This window comes from Eretmochelys imbricata, chromosome 7 (genome assembly GCF_965152235.1).
Source record: "Eretmochelys imbricata isolate rEreImb1 chromosome 7, rEreImb1.hap1, whole genome shotgun sequence".
NCBI lineage: Eukaryota > Metazoa > Chordata > Testudines > Cheloniidae > Eretmochelys > Eretmochelys imbricata.
In genome coordinates, this window is record NC_135578.1 from 72,934,149 (window position 1) to 72,958,037 (window position 23,889).

The 23,889-nt window shown below is 40.9% G+C and overlaps 1 protein-coding gene across 1 annotated transcript in view; it reads right to left on the reverse strand.

The window, feature by feature from the left end:
* Window positions 1-23,889, reverse strand: part of LOC144267456 (LIM domain-binding protein 3-like) — a 112,600-nt gene that overhangs the window by 47,307 nt on the left and 41,404 nt on the right. Inside the window, exon 2 of the mRNA XM_077821437.1 lies at window positions 22,532-22,683. Coding sequence (XP_077677563.1) covers window positions 22,532-22,683 — 152 coding nt within the window. The remainder of the gene's footprint in view (window positions 1-22,531; window positions 22,684-23,889) is intronic.

Genomic DNA, 23,889 nt, shown 5'->3' on the forward strand with positions numbered 1-23,889 from the left:
AAATGGATATTAAGAAGGAATCCAATTAAAGTATACAGGGTATGGAAAGATGTTCAGTTGGGGTAGTGCCATATGCAACAACAATGGAACAAAAATTGTGAGCTATGGAAGGGTCACAGTTTAAAGTAGGGGGAAAATATTAATCTCAGCCGTGCACCCCCACCCCCACCACAGTGATAACAGCTAATAGAAGGAGTAAGTTAAATCATAAGCCCTTTTTGTCAGGGTCATCTTTTTGCTCAGTGTTTGTACAGAGCCTAGAACAGGGTTTGTACAGGGTCCTAGTCTATACCGGGCACTATTGTAATACAAACAAATAATCATAATGTGTGAAGAAACGGATGTAATAAGTAGGAGTGAGGATTTATAAGTATTTCAGAGAAATCATAGGGATGAGAAGCAGAAAGATCTCCCCAGTTTCCTAGTATAGAAAAATCCCCAGCAGGCACAGAACCAGTACAGCTGGCTCCTACACAGTTTCTCCTGAAAGTCCTGGCACAAGCGAGCAATTCCTGACTGGCAAATAGCCTCTTGGGGCCAAAGCCATCGGAGATAGATTATAGCAACCCCCATTCTGATCTAAAGTAAGCTGGGCCTGGCCTCCAGAATCATGGTGTTACAACCAAACCTTAAAAGCATCTAGCCTATTTCAAAAAGGTAACCTAAGGCACAAGAAAATGTAAGATCCAACGGACAGCTTTCTATGCACACACAGAAGCTATAATGCTGCGGTTCCAAAGGAATTTCTAATCACTGGCTAACAAAGATGGAATCCATTTGTCCCTGTACCTCTGTTTGTATCTCATTAACTGCAGGAGCAGTGGTTAGGGTGCTCCCAGCATCTCAACAACAAATTGCATTCTTCAATATCCTGTGGCTTTTAACACATAATATTTATTTAGCTGGTTTCATTCTAATTTCTACTTGGAATGTGGACATTTCAATGTACTCTGGAGGCTTTTAGAGCATTTATCCTTGGTGTATGTGGGGCAAAAAAGGTTCACTAATGTGGATAATTATGTTATAGCTGCACTTCAGTTAATCCAGGGCCTTTGAATTCTTTCTCTGCTTCCAAAATAGAAAACATGTCAGAATGAGATCTTCATTCATTCCTTTCTTCATCAATTCTTCTAAATGTTCAAACAAGGGTAACTATTGTGTATTCCTCTGACAAAGCCAAACACAGACTGGTATTATTCTACCAAAAGAATAATTAACTATTTTCATGGTGAATTTTTAGTACTCTTGAAAGACAGAGATAAAGAGTGGCAGCTAAAGTCGTCATCATGAACACAGTCATTGTGTAAACGATGCACCTCCATCTTACTTTGCAACACTCCCTCCTGTTCCAACCCTTAGCTGCTCTTTGCAGAGACTGCACTAACTTGAAACCAGCAGCCCACTTTTCACTCATGCGCTATTTCAACTTCTATCCCCACAGGTGCAATACTAATAATTATCTGTGCTGATTCTCCCAAACACTCAGCTGTCATGGATTTCAATGTGGGTGCAAGAGTGTAACTGACAATGAGATTTGGCTCATTGTCTATAACGCTTGCTGTATCCTACAAGTCAACCAGCTCTTGATCTAAACTACTATAGATGTCTGATACCTTATTTTTACATATTATTCACCTAGCTGGGTGGGAGGAATCTTACAGAGAGTTTTACTGAAATACCAGTTAAAATACTGTGTCTGGATCAATACTCTCTGCCATTCTTCTTCTTTTTTAAACCAAAAAGAAAAGGAGTACTTGTGGCACCTTAGAGACTAACGAATTTATTTGAGCATGAGCTTTCGTGAGCTACAGCTCACTTCATCAGATGCATACCGTGGAAACTGCAGCAGACTTTATATATACACAGAGAATATGAAACAATACCTCCTCCCACCCCACTGTCCTGCTGGTATTAGCTTATCTAAAAGCCATTTCCAGCACAAATCCAGGTTTTCTCACCCTCCACCCCCCCACACAAATTCACTCTCCTGCTGGTGATAGCCCATCCAAAGTGACAACTCTTTACACAATGTGCATGATAATGAAGTTAGGCCATTTCCTGCACAAATCCAGGTTCTCTCACTCCCTCACCCCCCTCCAAAAACCCACCCCCATACACACAAAAACTCACTCTCCTGCTGGTAATAGCTCATCCAAACTGGCCACTCTCCAAGTTTAAATCCAAGTTAAACCAGAACATCGGGGGGGGGGGGGTAGGAAAAAACAAGAGGAAATAGACTACCTTGCATAATGACTTAGCCACTCCCAGTCTCTATTTAAGCCTAAATTAATAGTATCCAATTTGCAAATGAATTCCAATTCAGCAGTTTCTCGCTGGAGTCTGGATTTGAAGTTTGAGCTATTACCAGCAGGAGAGTGAGTTTTTGTGTGTATGGGGGTGGGTTTTTGGAGGGGGGTGAGGGAGTGAGAGAACCTGGATTTGTGCAGGAAATGGCCTAACTTCATTATCATGCACATTGTGTAAAGAGTTGTCACTTTGGATGGGCTATCACCAGCAGGAGAGTGAATTTGTGTGGGGGGGTGGAGGGTGAGAAAACCTGGATTTGTGCTGGAAATGGCTTTTAGATAAGCTAATACCAGCAGGACAGTGGGGTGGGAGGAGGTATTGTTTCATATTCTCTGTGTATATATAAAGTCTGCTGCAGTTTCCACGGTATGCATCTGATGAAGTGAGCTGTAGCTCACGAAAGCTCATGCTCAAATAAATTCGTTAGTCTCTAAGGTGCCACAAGTACTCCTTTTCTTTTTGCGAATACAGACTAACACGGCTGTTACTCTGAAACCTGTCATTATGCAAGGCACTGCATTTAGCCGTATGGAGTGGAAATCTATCAACTGCATGAAAAAACTTGCACAGATACAGACAGACATCATCTTCCTTTCCAAATGCAAACAGATGGACATCGTACCAAAAGGACTGAAGGTAAAAAATCCATTACAATCTACATACCACACAGACTATGCTGACAGCTTGTGCCACACGCTCTCAAAGAAACTGCGGAATCACCTGATCAACATCCTCTACAGCAAACAGGGAAAGATTAAGAATGAGCTCTCAAAAATGGATACTCTCATAAAAAACCAACCTTCCACACAAACTTCCTCGTGGCTGGATTTTACTAAAACTAGACAAGCCATTTACAACGCACACTTTGCTTCTCTACAAAAGAAAAAGGACACTAAACTTTCTAAACTACTACATGCTACAAGGGGCCACATCAATGGTTCCCTCAACCCACCTAGCAATATTGTTAACCTATCCAACTATACTCTCAGCCCAGCAGAAGCAGCTGTTCTATCCCGGGGCCTCTCCTTCTGCCCCTCCACCCCCACGAACATGATACAGTTCTGTGGTGACCTAGAATCCTATTTTCGACGTCTCCGACTCAAGGAATATTTCCAAAATACCTCTGAACAACATACTAATCCACAGAGGTCTCCCTACCAACACTACAGAAAGAAGGATTCTAGGTGGACTCCTCCTGAAGGTCGAAACAGCAGACTGGACTTCTACATAGAGTGCTTCCGCCGACGTGCACGGGCTGAAATTGTGGAAAAGCAGCATCACTTGCCCCATAACCTCAGCCATGCGGAACGCAATGCCATCCACAGCCTCAGAAACAACTCTGACATCATAATCAAAAAGGCTGACAAAGGAGGTGCTGTTGTCATCATGAATAGGTCGGAATATGAACAAGAGGCTGCTCGGCAGCTCTCCAACACGAGTTTCTACAAGCCATTACCCTATGATCCCACTGAGAGTTACCAAAAGCAACTACAGCATTTGCTCAAGAAACTTCCTGAAAAAGCACAAGATCAAATCCGCACAGACACACCCCTGGAACCCCGACCTGGGATATTCTATCTACTACCCAAGATCCATAAACCTGGAACTCCTGGGCGCCCCATCATCTCAGGCATTGGCACCCTGACAGCAGGATTGTCTGGCTATGTAGACTCCCTCCTCAGGCCCTACGCTACCAGCACTCCCAGCTACCTTCGAGACACCACTGACTTCCTGAGGAAACTTCAATCCATCGGTGATCTTCCTGATAACACCATCCTGGCCACTATGGATGTAGAAGCCCTCTACACCAACATTCCACACAAAGATGGACTACAAGCCGTCAGGAACACTATCCCCGATAATGTCACGGCTAACCTGGTGGCTGAACTTTGTGACTTTGTCCTTACCCATAACTATTTCACATTTGGGGACAATGTATACCTTCAGATCAGCGGCACTGCTATGGGTACCCGCATGGCCCCACAGTATGCCAACATTTTTATGGCTGATTTAGAACAACGCTTCCTCAGCTCTCGTCCCCTAAAGCCCCTACTCTACTTGCGCTATATTGATGACATCTTCATCATCTGGACCCATGGAAAAGAAGCCCTTGAGGAATTCCACCATGATTTCAACAATTTCCATCCCACCACCAACCTCAGCCTGGTCCAGTCCACACAAGAGATCCACTTCCTGGACACTACAGTGCTAATAAACAATGGTCACATAAACACCACCCTATACCGGAAACCTACCGACCGCTATTCCTACCTGCATGCCTCCAGCTTTCACCCTGACCACACCACACGATCCATCGTCTACAGCCAAGCTCTGCGATACAACCGCATTTGCTCCAACCCCTCAGACAGAGACAAACACCTACAAGATCTCTGTCAAGCTTTCTTACAACTACAATACCCACCTGCGGAAGTAAAGAAACAGATTGATAGAGCCAGAAGAGTTCCCAGAAGTTACCTACTACAGGACAGGCCTAACAAAGAAAATAACAGAACGCCACTAGCCGTCACCTTCAGCCCCCAACTAAAACCCCTCCAACGCATTATTAAGGATCTACAACCTATCCTAAAGGATGACCCAACACTCTCACAAATCTTGGGAGACAGGCCAGTCCTTGCCTACAGACAGCCCTGCAACCTGAAGCAAATACTCACCAACAACCACATACCACGCAACAGAACCACTAACCCAGGAACTTATCCTTGCAACAAAGCCCGTTGCCAATTGTGCCCACATATCTATTCAGGGGACACCATCATAGGGCCTAATAACATCAGCCACACTATCAGAGGCTCGTTCACCTGCACATCCACCAATGTGATTTATGCCATCATGTGCCAGCAATGCCCCTCTGCCATGTACATTGGTCAAACTGGACAGTCTCTACGTAAAAGAATAAATGGACACAAATCAGATGTCAAGAATTATAACATTCATAAACCAGTCGGAGAACACTTCAATCTCTCTGGTCACGCAATCACAGACATGAAGGTCGCTATCTTAAAACAAAAAAACTTCAAATCCAGACTCCAGCGAGAAACTGCTGAATTGGAATTCATTTGCAAATTGGATACTATTAATTTAGGCTTAAATAGAGACTGGGAGTGGCTAAGTCATTATGCAAGGTAGTCTATTTCCTCTTGTTTTTTCCTACCCCCCCCCCGATGTTCTGGTTTAACTTGGATTTAAACTTGGAGAGTGGCCAGTTTGGATGAGCTATTACCAGCAGGAGAGTGAGTTTTTGTGTGTATGGGGGTGGGTTTTTGGAGGGGGGTGAGGGAGTGAGAGAACCTGGATTTGTGCAGGAAATGGCCTAACTTCATTATCATGCACATTGTGTAAAGAGTTGTCACTTTGGATGGGCTATCACCAGCAGGAGAGTGAATTTGTGTGGGGGGGTGGAGGGTGAGAAAACCTGGATTTGTGCTGGAAATGGCTTTTAGATAAGCTAATACCAGCAGGACAGTGGGGTGGGAGGAGGTATTGTTTCATATTCTCTGTGTATATATAAAGTCTGCTGCAGTTTCCACGGTATGCATCTGATGAAGTGAGCTGTAGCTCACGAAAGCTCATGCTCAAATAAATTCGTTAGTCTCTAAGGTGCCACAAGTACTCCTTTTCTTTTTGCGAATACAGACTAACACGGCTGTTACTCTGAAACCTTTTTTAAACCAGTAGCATTTAACTCCATTTATTCCGGCTTATTATGCTGGCAAGTACCTAGGCTCCTATTTTCATTTAAATAATGCACCATTTCATCCCGCATACTGATTACGTTACTTTTTTTTTTACTGGATCAGAAGTCAAATATATCATTCTGTAATTACTTTACACCATTCTGGAATTTTAAGAGAAACCTCATCTGATTCAAATGACACTGCACAGGTTTTGCTGAATAACTGAAAAAAAGCAGACAAGTATTTTCTCACCATTATTAAATATCCACTCCTGTTGTGGCTACGTTATCATCATTGGGGTGGACTGCAATAGGCTCCTCCTGTTAGTTAGCACCAGACGTGCAATTTGCACTTAACAGTCAATTTTGTGAGCTAATGAGTACCAATCAATGAGAAAAGGCTCAATCTTCAAAACATTGTGGCCATCTCATCTATAATAGCATTATAGGTAACATTAGCTTCCTTGCTTCAGAATGTAATCAATAACTATGTGTCTGAAAGATTATAAAACTGTCATGTTAATTGAGTATGTTGTGTCAGCCCATCAACTCAAATGAGATGTACCAGTAATCCCATCATGACCTTTTCATGCTGAATGCAATGCAATGCTATTGAACAACTCACCTGCAGATTAACTTTAACCCATCCAGGGAATATTCTTCACAATTTAATTTTACTTCTAAAATGACATTTTGAAAAAAAAAACCCAAAACAATCAAAAAGTGATGTGCACGCTGAGAACTGTTCTAATACCTAAGTGGGATCTTCTGTGCAATGAAGATTTCATTGCCCTTTAAAGCCATCACAGTTATCCATGATTTCCTGGCTCTTCTCTGAAACTAATAAGCACATGGTCTATGCAGTATAAGTAAATACCAGTCCATTCAGATAGTAACTGAATTAAATTGCGCATCTAAGGAAAATAAATATTCATTGCTGTGATCAGCGTTGACATTTTATTTATTTTTCCATGGAAAAGGTGTCCATTAATTTTAACTGATGAACTTCGCTATCCCAAAAGGATAACACAAAACACTGCTTTGGCTATAATCTGCCACGTAACAATGAAATATGTTATCCTCTCAATGTGGTCTAATTCCGAGACAGTTGGATGTATAATTGGATTGAATATTGGGGGGGTGGGGGGGAATCCAAGTGGGGAAAGGGCGTCTTTGCTGCTTGTGAGAAACTGGCAAGGTTCATGAAAATTCTTTATCTGTTAGCATAGTCTGGGGGCTAGATGTGCTCTTTGAGCTTTCAAAACAGCGCAACAGCAGACACTCAGAAGAAACTTGGTAGCACCACAGGCAAACAGCTCTCCAAAGCTCTAGAGTCAATTGTCAGTCTGTTATCTAGCTAAGAAGAATAAAGTATACAGAGTGGACTGATGTATATTAAAGTGATTTTAATAAAATTTAATCATGATTTAAATCATTGATTTTAACTGTAATTTGCTTTTGTACTTTTTATTTTTTCCTAAAGCAAAGTTGGTAACTATTAATACATGTTGACTGCAACTTGTTGGGGTTCCCCTGAGACCTCTTATACTTGGTTACCCAAGAATTCAGTACAACCCCAGTCTTGTCACTCAGTTTCCTTTATCTGGCATACAGCAAAGTGCTGAATTGATCAGACCCAAGCCTAAGGGGTTAGCATACCACGTATCCAAAATTATACAGCAAACCTCTTTCTTTATAGACATTTACATTTAGTATACATTGCATGATACATTTTGCTCTGTCCATTCACAGTCCATGTACAATTTATTCTTAACCTCATCTTTACATTCATTACTTATCTTATCCATTGTTACCTTGCCCATTGTCAAAGGTTCTCTGGGTGTTCCCCCTTATCTTAGCTGTACAGACATTCTGTTTTCAGCCTGCTGATATATTTATCTCTCTAATCTTTCTCCCAAGAAATGAGGCCTCAGCCATGTCCAATTTCTCATGTCAAGCCAAGCCCGCATTCCACTGCTTTTCTTTTTCTTTTAATATTAGCATTTGATTTATTTGCATCATATTTTTGTTTTTTATGCTTTGGTTTTTGAGTTAACTACTTTGGAACATATTCCCAAGACCACAGTAGTTGTAATTATTTGAACAGCTATTAATATTAGGCTAAAAGTATGAACCAGGTGGTGCAAGCTTACTTTATTTAGTATAGCCTACCAACGTGTAATTTACATTATAAGCTTGTTCTGCCTATAAAACATTCTTTAGTAATTTTAACTTTGCTTTTATTTTAGTGACATTATAAATATGGTACAAAATATGAATTTTTTTCTATTTATTACCACAGGAAATGTAGGTGTGAAACGGAACATAGGCGAATTAAAATAACATTCCCTAGATCCATACTAGAAGTGGTTCTCTTCAGCCACCACACAACTCTTGTTATTACTAGCATAGGAAGTTTTTATTTTACCAGAATTCCAGCATTTTAACCATACTGTGCAATTTGGAGAATGTTCCCCCAGAGTGAACTCACAAGCCAGCAACTTTGTCTGTAAGACATTACTCCTGCACATGTAAGTGTCCTCCAGCTGCCAACAGCAGATTTATTAAACTAAGGAAGTATTATCTGTAGTTAGTGACTTTAACAGATTTTTTTTGGTCATCATGTCTTTCAAGATTTTAGAACTAGTAGATCTCATCCTCTCAGATGTAGTGTTTATTCATAGATTGAAAGAGGAAAACAAGCTTTCTTGCTTTTTCAACTCTGGATTGGTTTCTTAAGTTGAATAAACTAGTCAGTGAATTGAACTAGTTGAATAAACTGAAATGAAGACAATATTCTCCCTTCACCTGCAAAAGAGGCTCCATAACAGATCAATGGAAAATTCTTTCATACACAGTCTATATTTTCCTCAGTGTTTGATCAGTCCAGTTCTTAATTATTTCAGTGAAGTAATTCCACTGAGAGACCATCACATGGGAGATCTAATACCTATAACAGTTCACTCATTTTCCCCTCAATATTCAGCCAAAGTTTCCTTAATTTTATTAACTTGTTGATGGCCATAATTTTTGTGTATAAATACAAGTTTCTACGGAACTCTGAGGTGGACAGCTCTAGAGAAGGCAACTTTTTCTTTTTTTAAAATATTTGTATTTAATTTTTCCTATGTATCATATAAATTATATCTTCTATGGCATATTTCTATATAAAAACAAAATTATATTAATACCTAGGAGGATTTAAATAAAACTCTTAAGAACTACAATAGACTGTAAAGACTACAATGATCAATGTATCATTACAAGCGATATTCTATCAAATTTAGGATGAAATATGGGCATCATCACTTTATGAATGTCTATGAATATCTTATGAACTGGTAAGTAATATGTTCTGATAGGATACATGCCCATTCCAGTCTGACATTAAAGTTACAGATTCTTTCATCCAAAGATTCAGAGACCCTCTACATCCTTGCCAGAAACCTAAAGATCCTCCTATTTCCCCTTTCATTTAGGAACTATCATCTTGCTGGGCATGGATTACTGGAAGAGGCTCCCCTACCAGTGGCAAAGGATGCGCTGTGGTGTGACATGAGGTACTTCCCCACTTGCCATGTCTGAATTTACTGCAGCATTCTCAGTATGGGTAACAAGGTCTTGGTTTTGGGAATCACATCCACATTCCAGAACAGTGCAATGATTCCAGGGATCCAGCTTCCTTAGTGTGAAGATTGTGGTGGGCAGTCAGAGGGCAGTGAGAACCAGGAAAAGATGAGGACAGAGTTCTGTCACTGATGAACATGTAGAACTCTGAGCTTCTATTTTTAATCCATGGATGGGCTCCCAAGAGATGGGTTCTGATTGCTGAACAAATTTCTTGATGTTCAGGTTCAGTTCAATAGATTTAATATGTCAGATTAGAGTGGATTCATATTTCTGTTGATACAGCCCTATCATTAATCTGTTTTGTTGAAGAAGAAGCACAGCCTACTTGAAGAATACAAGAGTGGAGGGCAGAAGCTCTCAAGTACGAACATCATTTTTGATAGTAACTCCCTCTGTGGCCTTGAGCAAACTGACATCTCTCACAGCAGAGCTGTGGCCTGCCTTCCAATACTTCTCCATGAGAAATATGCCCTTGAACTAATCTGCCTCTGCTCTCCCCTCCTTAAATGGGGAGAATACTACTTACTTAACACCTCTATGACAGAACTATGAGGATTAAAGTTTATGATGCACTAGGACAATGAGAAGTGCTAACTTTTATCATTACTTTTATTATTTTTGAATATATTTTTATTATATTGAATATATATTGAATATATTCAAATTCATGTCCCAAAAAGGCTCTTCAACTTCAGGGTAGGCACAAAAATGGAATCCTGGCATGGACCAAAGCTTGGTTCCTGAGTGCACCTTGCCATATGACTAGCTAAAGGTGAACCTGCTGGAATTATGTATGGATCTCTAACATAATTTTTTTTCTATTAAAACCTCATAATCAGGTATACAGCAGAATCAGCTCACTGATCTGAAGGGCTTATAGGCCTTTCATGTACTTTCCACAGACTCTTAAAGACAGAACGAATGAATTTTTTTTCCAGATCTCTTAATATTCCATTACAATACACAGATGCCAGTGTGGGACGATAAACTATGGGATAGCAGAGGAGACTTTCATGGCTTACACAAGAAAAAAACTGCGAGAAGTATTAGCTCTGTGGTTGTAAACAATTCATTCTTCAAGTAGGGAAAAGCAATTTACCAGATTCTGTAGATAAACTGTATATTCAGTTGCTTGGCCACACTTTGGTTCATTATGAAATATATTCAAGAGACCAAATAACCAATGTCAGTCAGGGTTATTGTGATAAGCTAATAATGATATTAGTACAGAAGAAAGGTTCTATATGATAGAAGCAGTCTCGTGCAGTGTTTATATACTCACACATTTAAGCTGGTGTTATTTATATAATGATTTTACAGGTTACACGTCTCTTTACACATCACTAAAATCCAACTCATCAGTTTGTCCCAGTTCCCTAGCTTGTTGTTCTGTTCCTTCCTTAACTCTTTTTTAGATACTAACATTCCAGGGACTGGTCCATGGCGGTATTTCCCAGCTTATACTAAGACATAGAACAATCATATGTCTTGTCCTCTTCCTTTGGGACATTCCAGCACAGGCCTGTGAGAGTAACTCCCTTTCTATTGCTACAGTAAAATAGTCATCTGTCTGGATCTTGACAGCTTCCCTATTTGCTCAAGCAAAAACTTCAGTGAATGCCAGAGGTTATCGGATACTTAGCTGAAGTGCGCAGGGTTATATAAAAATCAGAGGCCAGTTTAGACTATATCAGTGCTATAATATTTGTGCTTAATGCATACTAATATATGTGGTGTGCCAGCATATATTAGTCAAGACCCTCACTGTCAAAAATGTGTACGTTATTTCCAGTCTGAATCTGTCTAGATTCAATTTAACAGCTGGTCACAGCACTGAAAAATGGAGCATGCGTCAGTATGTACACTGCAATGAAACTGTTTTATCACCTTTGCTCAACTCCAGCAACACTTGTTGGAGATCAGAAGGTGGACATTTTACGAAGTGTTCTGAGAACTTGTGTGAGCAGAATAAGGTGCTCTCATGTTACTGCACTTTCCAGAACTAAACCTGAGCATTTGGTGAATCCTTCCCAAAGACAGTGACCTGATTCCTTGTGAGAAGACCCAAGTCCTTGTTTAGTGTTTAGATAGATAATACTGCACTTTCATGCAATGCATTTATTGGGAGTTGGAAAAGAAACCAATTTGTATTGAATGTAAATAGATTTTTCCCATGTTTATGTTTTTCATCTATATTTTGCACACAGCAGTGCAATAAGCTTGTGGCTCTATGTCAGTGAAGATGTCAGGCACCATCATGTACTTTAAATGCCTGATTGTAAAATTGTGGGGCTTTTTTTTTAAATAATTTGTTAGAATCTGATAATTACTTTCAATACTATACTAATGACAATTAAACACAAGTAAACCACAAGGATACCAAAATTGAAGCAGTAACATTTTCCTTTTACTAGTGCTCTCGGGACTTTACAGTCCCATTACAACATTCCATGCCACTGCCTATTCGAATTAGCACTGAACTTCAGTTCTGTGTGTTCAGCCCCGTGCAGGTGTGTGAGAAATGCATTCATCTAATCATATTTATTTTATAAAAATTAAGTACTAAGCCATTTGCCTCAATAATAACCTGCAGCACTGAGTTCCACTGGTTAATTATACACTATGTAAAAAGCTATTTCTCCTCTCCCCCCCACACACATACTCCTCTGTATCACAAGAGAAAGTAGAGTTCAGTTGCTAGGCAAAATCTTTTGCCTTCTGAATTAGAGGAAAGTTGGGGCATGGCTGGACTCTATTTTGGAAGGTCCCCACACATATCTCGTCCCCCCTATGACCAAGTCCTTCCACCTCTACATGCCCTGCCTCCATGCAGCCCTCTTAGACTTTGGTAACATAATTTGCATTTATGTTTGTGAGCTCCATGGCAGACTAAAGAGAATGGGGAGCCAGAAAATGAAGCTGAGGCCTAACTTTCCGTGCAGGCAATGGGGGAAGGAAAATTAGGGAACTCAATGTTCCTGTACCAATCAGAAAGGCCATGGACAGGTGGCACTCTGGCTGGCAGGACGGGCACGCTGCATGTAGTGTGAGGCCCTGGAAGAGGTCACATTACAGCTTGCAGAGTTCTATCCCTCAGTGGTCAGGGGTGGGAAACAGCCAAGAGGAGGCAAACAGCATTTTTCCCCTTATGAAGAGAAAAGTTGAGTGAATCGATTTTTTTCCCCCCATGGAAATTCTGCAACACTGTTAATATCATTTGTGCCCACTGATCTCACTGGATAGGAGTGCCGGGGGGAAAGTGCGTATGTAGGACAATGGTGTCTCTATAAGCAGTGTTGAAGGTCCATGAAGTAAACCTCATCGAGCCCTGCTAGGATGCAGAAATACAGGGCAAGGAGACTATGGATGAAAATCATCAGAGGCCTCCCCAAGAAAACAATGGTCCAACTTTTTCCCAATAACATCACAAATCCCTATGAAATATGATGATAATTAGGTATGCCATAGTTTTATTGGAGTTTTGTGTTCCTGCTTTGTTTTGTTATCTCATTGCTCCAGATACATTGACCTTGCCTCTTACAGTAAGTATCTGGTCATGAGAAATGCAGAACAGAAAGACTGGAAATACCAATATTCTTTAGAGATTATTGGGATATCTGTGGAAGCACATGAATATCCACTTGAATGATGCAAATGGGGCTTTGATCAGGGTCGGCACAACAAGTACCTTATTACAGTATTTATGATAACTGAACACTCAACAACTTGGATTAATCTAACCTGAAGAAAATCTTTCATTTATGTCTATTTAGACCAAAGGAACTCAGATTCACCTTGGTATAGGCAGGCAATCTAAAAGGAGAAGAGGAGTGCGCTGTGTGAGGCTTGATGTTTGCAGTTTGATTTGATGTCCCACACAACTGTTTCCAGAATGCACAATTTTCGTAGATAATCAAATAAAAAACAACCACTTGCCCACACTAAAAAACCACCAGGCCTGTAAGTGTGGTAATAAAAGTAAGCGGCGGCATACTCCATCTGAGGTGCCATGTTATAAACAATGCTCATGAAACCTTCAGGGCCAAGATCTATAAAAGAAAATGTCACTGCTCTTGGAGCCAAGAGCCATTTAAAAAAAATTGTCTGGGAGTGAAAATGTCTAGATTTCATATCTCGTTGCTTAAAAATGAGATTCCTCTCTTCTCTGGCATTGTAGATAGAGGAAGTGAGCAAGCTAGCTCCATTTGATCAACAATGCTTGAAGAGCAAAACAAAACTATTAATTTCCTGACATAGTTTGGGAATTTCACTACCAAGGATCATTCTCTATAGAGCAGTGTTGCTACCATTCACTACTGTCCCAAATAATCTCAATCTAGGGACAGGGCTTTTCCATCCAAAGCCCTAAAAGGCACTAGCCCCACCATATTCTCATTCCATATGCAGATACTCCCTTCCCCTACATTTACTGTAATACAGGGCAACAGAAAAATAAACTATTTAAGTAATAAATTTTAAAAAGAAATTTCCCAAGATTTCTCACCTTTAATGTACCTATCAGATTTTTTTATGCATCCCCATTTCCACCTTTCTTTAAAGTCTTGGGAGAAAACCGGATTTCCATTTCAAATCCACAGTACTAAGATTTTCCATGCTAGCCTCACTCCAAACAAGCCATGGCTAGAAGAGGGTTATGTGGAGGTATAGTCCCCAGACGTTTCAATTAACACAGGTTACTTTGCTGGCTACTAGGTCCGAGGGGGTTTCTGCTCTCTCCCTTTTGGTTCTTGGTTTGGTTGGAAACTCTCTTTGCCTTCTCTCCTGCTCAGAGAGACTTCCCCCCTTTCTCCCCTAGGTCAGTATCTCTTTTCCTTCTCCCTTAAATAAGGGCACTGGGCAATTACTTTGGCTGTGAGAATCACTTTTGGGGATATAGGATTTGCCACCGCATATCACATCAAGTCATGTATCCTAGGCATTGTTGATGCATCAGAGGAATACAGAGATCCTCTGCCATGTAGCTGGCCAGTGATGCGGCGTAGCTGAAAAGGTGTGGATTCCTTTATGAACCTGGCAGTGTAAGTGCCCATCGCAAAAATGTATAGTCACAAAGAGACCACAGTCACTTCCAGGAAAGAATGTGGATTGAAGGCATTTGGGCCTTTAAACAGATTTGAAGAAAAGCAAAGCAAGTTCAGTCCATCTGCATTGAAAGTAGAGTCATATAATAGCCTTCAAGTAAAAGTGATTGAGCATCAGCACCACACTTCACTGAAAGCCATTGTGACCACCCTCTTTCCATACCCCACTCTCTCTCTAGCCCACTTATTAAAAGCCACAGCTTGATGAGGGTGGTGGGAGTACATCTTGTGAAAGCAACTCTCAGAATCCAAACAGTACTGTCAAGGCTCCTCCCCCACTCTGAACTCTAGGGTACAGATGTGGGGACCTGCATGAAAACCTCCTATGCTTACTTTTACCAGCTTAGGTTAAAACTTCCCCAAGGTACAAATTAATTTTATCTTTTGTCCTTGGAATATCCACTGCCACCACCAAACTCTAACTGGGTTTACTGGGAAACGTAGTTTGGTCATGTCTTTCCCCCCAAAATCCTCCCAACCCTTGCACCCCACTTCCTGGGAAAGGTTTGGTAAAAATCCTCACCAATTTGCATAGGTGACCACAGACCCAAACCCTTGAATCTGAGAACAATGAAAAAGCATTCAGTTTTCTTACAAGAAGACTTTTAATAGAAATAGAAGTAAATAGAAGTAAAGGAATCACCCCTGTAAAATCAGGATGGTAGATACCTTACAGGATAATTAGATTCAAAACATAGAGAATCCCTCTAGGCAAAACCTTAAGTTACAAAAAGACACACAGACAGAAATAGTTATTCTATTCAGCACAATTCTTTTCTCAGCCATTTAAAGAAATCATAATCTAACACACACCTAGCTAGATTACTTACTAAAAGTTCTAAGACTCCATTCCTGTTCTATCCCCGGCAAAAGCAGCATACCAACAGATACAGACCCTTTGTTTCTCTCCCTCCTCCCAGCTTTTGAAAGTATCTTGTCTCCACACTGGTCATTTTGGTCAGGTGCCAGCGAGGTTACCTTTAGCTTCTTAACCCTTTACAGGTGAGAGGATTTTTCCTCTGGCCAGGAGGGATTTTAAAGGGGTTTACCCTTCCCTTTATATTTATGACAAGTACTTTCTGTGAATTTGGATAATACTGTTTGCAGGATCAGTGGAATGATGGATGGTAGAAACCAAACATTACACTGTCCAACAGCTGTGGAAATCTGATGGGAGAGTTTAGTAGCTAACTCTTAATCTGCTTTGTTTATCCAAACTTTAAAATCCTGATTAAGATCGGAGGGGGAAAGAATTTAATGAAATTCTTATGATCATTCAGTTGGTTTAAAACTGTAAGACTTTTCTTGAGCCCTAAAGGAGTGTGCTAATGGAGTGCAGTTATCTTCAGTGATTGCCAATAGGAAAGGATAATGCTGGAACAGTCACTTGACCCCTGCTATTTCAGCATTTACCAATACCAGAATCCACCACCTGGCAGATTAGTTCCTTCTCTTCTTCGAGAAGATAGGACAAAGCAACCATCCGTTTCTGTAGTGAAAGGAAAAGGAGTACTTGTGGCACCTTAGAGACTAACCAATTTATTTGAGCATAAGCTTTCGTGAGCTACAGCTACACGAAAGCTATAGCTGTAGCTCACGAAAGCTTATGCTCAAATAAATTGGTTAGTCTCTAAGGTGCCACAAGTACTCCTTTTCTTTTTGCAAATACAGACTTACACAGCTGTTACTCTGAAACCTGTAGTGAAAGGGTAGCTTGTAGGGAGGGAAGTGAAATACAATCAAATTATTCTTCCACTCACCTGTGCAATTAATCCAAACTTGTAAGATTTGTTCAAAAGGAGTAATTTTTTGGAAGGTGACTAAATATCACAAGTTTTTCATCACCATTAATCATATTAGAGAGAGGTAGAGTAGATTCGTACTTGAGCAAATAAGTTTTCCACGGTGATTTCTGAAGACTGAATTAACCTTATTAACCTCGGTTATCCATGTGCTCAACCTTCAACCTTGTAAGAAATGCAGGAACTTTCAGAAAATGACCAGGCAGATTAAGGGAGCAGGAATACATATGTAAGTCTTGAAAGACTCCATAGTCAATGGGATGAGGGTCGCTTAAATCCTGGATTGTGCCGAGTGAAATCTTGGTTAGTGTATCTGACTCCAACTTCACAGAATCATAGGACAGGAAGGGATCTCAAGAGGTCTTCTAATCCGGTCCCCTATACTCAAGGCAGGACTAAGTATTACCTGACAGATGTTTGTCTAATTTGCTCTTAAAATTCTCCAATTACAAAGATTCCACTATCTCCCTAGGCAATTTAGTCCAGTGCTTACTTAGCCTGACAGTTAGGAATTTTTTCCTAATGTCCAACCTAAATCTCCTTTGCTGCAATTTAAGTCCATTGCTTCTTGTCCTATCCTCAGTGGTTTAGGAGAACATTTTTTCTCCCTCCTCCTTGCAACAACCTTTTATGTACTTGAAAACTGTTATCATGTTCCCCCTCAGTCTTCTCTTCTCCAAACTAAATAAACCCAATTTTTTCAATCTTCCCTCAGAGGTCATGTTTAATTATTTTTGTTGCTCTTCTCTGGACTTTCTCCAATTTGTGCGCTTCTTTCCTGAAATGTAGCACCCAGAACGAGGATACAATGCTCCAGTTGAGGCCTAATCAGCGTGGAGGAGAGTGGAAGAATTACCTCTTGTGTCTTGCTTACAACACTCCTGCTAATACATCCCAGAATAAAGTTCGCTTTTTTTTAAAAATAAGTGTTACGCTGTTGACTCATACTTAGCTTGTGATCCACTATGACCCCCAGATGCCTTTCCACAGTATTACTTCCTGGACAGTCATTTCCCATTTTGTATGTGTGCAACTGATTGTTCCTTCCTAAGTGGAGGACTTTGCCCTAGTTCTTATTGAATGTCATTCTATTTACTTCAGACCATTTCTCCAGTTTGTCCAGATCATTTTGAATTTTAATCCTATGCTCCAAAGCACTTGCAACCCCTTCCCACTTGGTATCATCCACAAACTTTATAAGTGTACTCTCTATACCATTATCTAAAAAAACTGATGAAGATACTGAACAGAACTGGACCCAAAACGATCCTTGGGGGACCCCCAATCGATATGCCCTTCCAGTTTGACTGTGAACCATTGATAACTACTCTTTAGGAATGGTTTTCCAACCAGTTATGCACGCACCTTATAGTAGCTCCATCTAGGCTGTATTTCCCTAGTTTGTTTATGAGAAGGTCATGTGAGACAATATCAAAAGCCTTACTAAAGGCAAGATATACCACATCTACCATTTTCCTCCATCCACAAGTTTTGTTACCCTATCAAAGAAAGCTATTAGGTTGATTTGACACGATTTGTTCTTGACAAATCCATGCTGATTGTTACTTATCACCTCATTATCTTTGAGGTGTTTGCAAATTAATTGCTTAATTATTTTCTCCATTATCATTCCGGTACTGAAGTTAAGCTGATTTGTCTGTACTTCCCCGGGTTGTCCTTATATTTCCCTTTTTATAGATTGGCACTATATTTGCTCTTTTCCAGTCTTCTGGAATTTCTCCCATGAGTTTTCAAAGATAATTGCTAATGCCTCTGATATTTCCTCAGTCAGCTCCTTGAGTATTCTAGGATGTATTTCATCAGGCCCTGGCAACTTGAAGACAATCTAATTTGTCTAAATACACCTCTACCCCGATATAATGCGACCCGATATAACGCGGGTTCGCATATAATGCAGTACAAAGCTCTGACACGCTGCTCTGAGCAACATGTTAAGGGGGCTGGGCCCGGGCTGAGGGGTTGGATAAGGGGAAGAGGGTCTTGGGGTCGGTCAGGGGCTCCCCCTTGGGTGTGGGAGGCAGGAGCTGTGGGGGGGCACTTTTGGGGGCCCCACAGTCCCAGAGTGTACCAGAGGATTAGCGAGGGGCCATGAGCAGCCCGCTCCGCTTCCCTAGCCCCGGCCCCAGCTGTGTCACTTGGAGGAGGGGGCTTGGGGGAAGGGATCCCCCCACTCACTAGCAGCAGCAGAAGCAGAGCAATCTGGCTCCAGCCCACTCCACTCTGCCAGCTCCCAGCCACAGTACTCCTCTTCCCGCTGCAGGTGAGTGTGGGACCTTGCCCCAACCACCCCACCCCCTCCCCCAGCGACACAGCTGGGGCCAGGGCAAGGAAAGCAGAGCAGGCTGGGGCCGCGTCGCTCTGCTTCCCACCACAAGTGAGTGCAGAGGGTGTCCTTTCCCCAACCTCCCCGCATTCACCGGTGGCGGGAAGCGGAGCAGCCCGGCCTCAGCCCAGTCTGCGCCACTCTACCAGCTCCCAGCCGCGGCACTCCGTTTCCCACCGCCGGTGAGTACAGGGGGCATCCATCCCCCAACCTCCCCGCACTCACCGACAGCGAGAAGTGGAGCACCGCGGCTGGGGCCGTGTTGCTCCACTTCCTGCCGCTGCTGGTGAGTGCCTGTCGGGGGAGGGGTGTGTGGATAGGAGTGGGGAGCAGTAGGGGACAAGGAGCAGAGGGGTTGGGTAGGGGACTGCGTTATATCTATATATATAGAGAGAGGTGTAATGTTTAACTTATTCTTTCCCTATTTTAGCCTCAGACCATACCTCATTTTCACTGGCATTCACTATGTTAGACAGTTGACACTAAATTCATGTGTGTCCGTAAATCTGCTTAGGTACCAGACTCTACTATAAAAGGTCTGCATTGGTTTCACACACTTTGTTCATCATTTCTTTTTCTCTGAAGGGTCTAACAAGGCAGAAGGAGCCACCACTTCTCACTTATGGCCAACATCAAGAGGCAACAGAACAAAAGGAAATTTAGTGAAAAAATCATTCAGAGCAAGAGCATCTGTAACAGGTAAAATTTTGTGAATACAGAAGGTGCTAGAATTTTTTGTGATTAATAAATGCTCACTGTAATGTTAGCTCTTTCCTGTTCACAAACTGATCTTGATTAACATGAATACATTAATCTATGCAAATACATTTCAGCCTATATGTACTCTGAAACTGTTTGCTCTGACTACTCACAGTGAGAGACGGCTCATCTGAGTCACATGATATGGGGATTTTTTAGCTGTGAATGGATACATAAATTTTTTTTTAAAATAATAGAACAAATAGCAATAAAGTACTATTGATTTGAGAACATCACAGTTCTATTAAGAGTTTTCAGACAAATCTATTTTATACTAAAACATTTGAAGTTTTCAGGATTTTACAAATATTTTAACAAACACTGGCAGCTGCTTGACCTGTCAAACAAGGAACAAGATGGCCACATGAATAACAGCAGAGCAAACTCACATATATGAACACAAGACTTTGTTTTGCATTAAACACATCCAAGATACATGGAGAACACTAAGTGGGGACATCACATACTGCTAACATTCATGTTTAACAACCATTTTCTGAGGTTTTTCTATAAAATTATTGTTTTATTACTCATGAAAATAAGATGCATTTATGTCCTTCATAACAAATTCATTAAATCGGCCAGTTTTTGTAAGAAGTTAGCGTTGTTTCGATGTCTATTCTATCCTTTTTCTGCTAAGACTTCCAACAAAGGTGCCAGCTGTGTTGGTGGGTTTGTGATATGGATACTCTTTGAAGCAATCTGAGACCATCTACTCCTTTCGCAGAAATCAAAATATTGTTACATTTCCACACTAGTGAAATAAATTTTAAAAGAAGGTTAATATTTATTGTACTTTTCACGGCTATTAAAAAGTAGGGTAAAACTGCAGATGGTTGGAAAAAAAATACATGTACACAATAATGCCAAGAAAAAGAAAAGGAAACATTGCTTTTCCTGAATGAACTTGAGGCCTAAAAAGGTGACTACTATTCAAGAGATTTAAACTCTCAGCAAGAAACATGAGAATCCAGTAGAAGAGAGACTTTTTTATTGGAAGGAAGGATTTCCCTCAAAAGGCAAAAAATACTGCAAAATCCTATTCTAAAAAGCACAAAACAAATCTGTGTGAAATCCATTCACATCCACTACAGCAGCACAATGAAACCCTTAGCGGGCAAGGGCTAGAAGTTGTACGCTTGCACATGTATAGCATTGGAGAAGACCAGGTGGGAATTCACTTGTACAAATACCTAGACCCTCCAGGATCTAGTCTACAAGGGGGTAGCATTAGTTTGGGAGCCCAGGGGGATGTGGATGAAATAAAATTAGTCTTATCAATTTATTGGCTTGGGGCTTGACCCAAAGCCCACTGACGTCAATGGAAATCCATGAATTTCAGTGGGCTTTGTATCAGGCCTTTGGTCTGGCCCTTTATTAACTTTGACTGAGTCTGCTTCCTACAGACCTTAGAGACACACATCCACATTACATGTAGTGATGGAAATAACTCTGTATGCCCCTGTACCTGATTGAGATTTGGAGTGAAGAGAAATTAATAAGACAAATGGACTGTAACCTTTTTCAGACTTCCTTAGGCTATTTTCATTATTAAATGTAATTTATTACATTTAATATTACAATTAAATGTAACTCTCTCTTTTCCAGTCCACATTTGATACAATGTACCTTGTAAAGAGCAACTGACACCACATGAAAACCTAAGACATATTCTATACATTAGGAACTCTCTCCTAGTGTCTTTTCTTTTCATTTGCTTATTTTATGCATTAACAGGAACATCTGCTTAAAAAAGTGGAAGTTTCAGGGAATTTAGCCACTCGTCATCTATTAGAATCCCCTGCACTGCTTTGAAAACTTCAACCCAGGATCTGTGACCCTTAGCAGTTAGTCTGCTCCTGGTGATAACTGGCTCAACTATGCAATGGCACAACAGAGCCTTTGTTATGTTCTCAGCACATAACACATTGTACACATTTACGATTTACACATTGTAACCTGCCCAAGGATTGCTTTCTCTGCTTTATACAAAGTATTCCCTCCAACATGCAATACAATGTAAGTAGCAGTTACTTTGCCTCCTATCATTACACAGCTTTAAATATTAACACAGGTATTATGAAAGTTTTCTAATTAAATCTAATCACACTGTCAAAGAAGGTTACTGAATTTTAGAACAAGGCTCTCAAAAATGAAATATCTCTTATGCTGTGAAAGGAAGCAATGCCAGCCAGGAGGAATCAGGAGATCTATCATGTGGAGTGATTCTGTGCTCTCCAGGGTAAGGAAGCTTCTTCCCCATCTCTGTGAGGGAGATTCTCCTCCCCACAATTGTACTGGCTCCCAGTCCTGTGCTCAGACCACACCTTTCTCAGATGAAGCTAGGCTCCACCCTCACCCACAATCCTGCTGCTACCAGAAGAAAGAAGGATCAGGCCACTAGTAGCCATCAGTCAAGGGACCTGATGCAAATGTCTGGTGGGATTTTTCACCTTGTTCTTCATCTGAAGTCATAATCCTCCATTTGAGGGGATCATTTCCACAGCAGACATTCATGATGTAACAAACAAAATAGTTTAACACCAGCCAGGTAATAAGAAAGAACAAAATCAATTATAAGCAGAATTGCTTTGGAACAGGATGCTTTTAAAAATTTCCCAGGGGGCTAAGGAAGCATTAGCATACCTTTATATTGAATGGGATAAATTCCACCCAGGCTAGCACACTGTGAAACCCTACTGATTTCAGTAAGGTTGTACATGGTGTAAATCAGAGCAGAATTTGACCCTTCATCTCAATCTTATGTCCAAATCTTCACAGATTCTTGAAGAAAACCTAACAGACAAAACTCTGATGTTTATCACTCCCTCGGTCTGTCACTTTCCCAGAACAATTCTGCGGCTCATGCAGGTATTAACTTATCTCAACATACTTTTGAAGGGTAAGGCTCAGGTTGTAGCTGGCTGATTTGATCTTGTTCTGGGCCTCTAAGTGGGTCATGCCATCTGTGTTGACTCCATCAATGGTTACCACAAGGTCCCCCTGGTTCATGTGTGACTGGGCTGCTTTGCTGCCAGGGGTGATCTGTGAGGGAGAAAAGAAAAACAGACTTTATTCTTTGTGTGAATTGGTTTCAGAGAACAAGTCCAGTCCAGAGTTATTATGGGAAGGGTTTATTCCTCACCCTCCTCGATCCCTGCAAAAAATGACACTAATGGAAGCTAGACAAACAGGGTGAAATTCATCTTCTTCAGAGGTCCAACACAAGGTCTTTATTTCACTTAAGCCCTATTTTGGGCTTAAGTGGTTCATATAACTTGTGTTGGCCCCTCTAAACAGGGACAAACTTCACCCTCAATTAAGGGAGAGTAGATCCCCCTGCATTTTCTGTATATATTGAAAATTCTCATTTAACCCAAGATGGATGTTACTCATCAGGTTCAGATAACTGTCAGTTTATTTATAAAAAGTTGTCTAAAGCAATTAAAATATTTTTTAACATCAGCCTGGATTTTGCCCAAGCGAACTACACTGGTTTACACCAGCTGCAGATCTAGTCCATTATAAATACACAGTTAGATTCAAAAGTATTTCTCACCACTGAAAGACATGTTCTACCATCTCCCTTGCATGGAGAGAGTGCAGGAAGTTCACCTATTGTGTAATAAACATCAGAATTGGATTTGTTTCTACATGTTGCTCGAAAGTGCATTTATTTTCACATCCGAAGTTGCTTTAAATTTTATGGTTATTTATTATTGAGTGCCTACAGGCCCCAATCAGGATCAAGCTCCACTCTGCCTGGTGCAGAACATATTAATAAATTTGTTGTCACTCTTTCCCTTACCACTGAATTTTCCCAAAATAAATTTTATTGGTTTGAAATGGGAGCGGTGGAGCAGTGCCCTTTGGATGAAGGTACACACCCACAAGTGGTCAATTCCATCCATAGTTTAGGAACACTTTTGGGTTCCTCACAGACACTTAGCTCTCCTATAGCAGCATCCACAAATAAAGATTTCTACCATCTTCAGTTGGCTAGGAGATGCCATCTCATCAAGGCAGAAAATATCCTGGCCTCAGTTAGACACACCTTTGTACCTTCCATCTGGACTACAGCAATGTAATATTGCTAGGCATGAGGCCATCAGCCCTTAGGAAACTCCAACTACTACAGAATGCTGCAACACAATTCCTCAGCAACACAGGCTACCAACTGCACATCAAACCTGTCCTCTGCTCTCTACTCTGGCTTCCCATAGACTACTGAATCAAGTTCAAGGTCTTAGA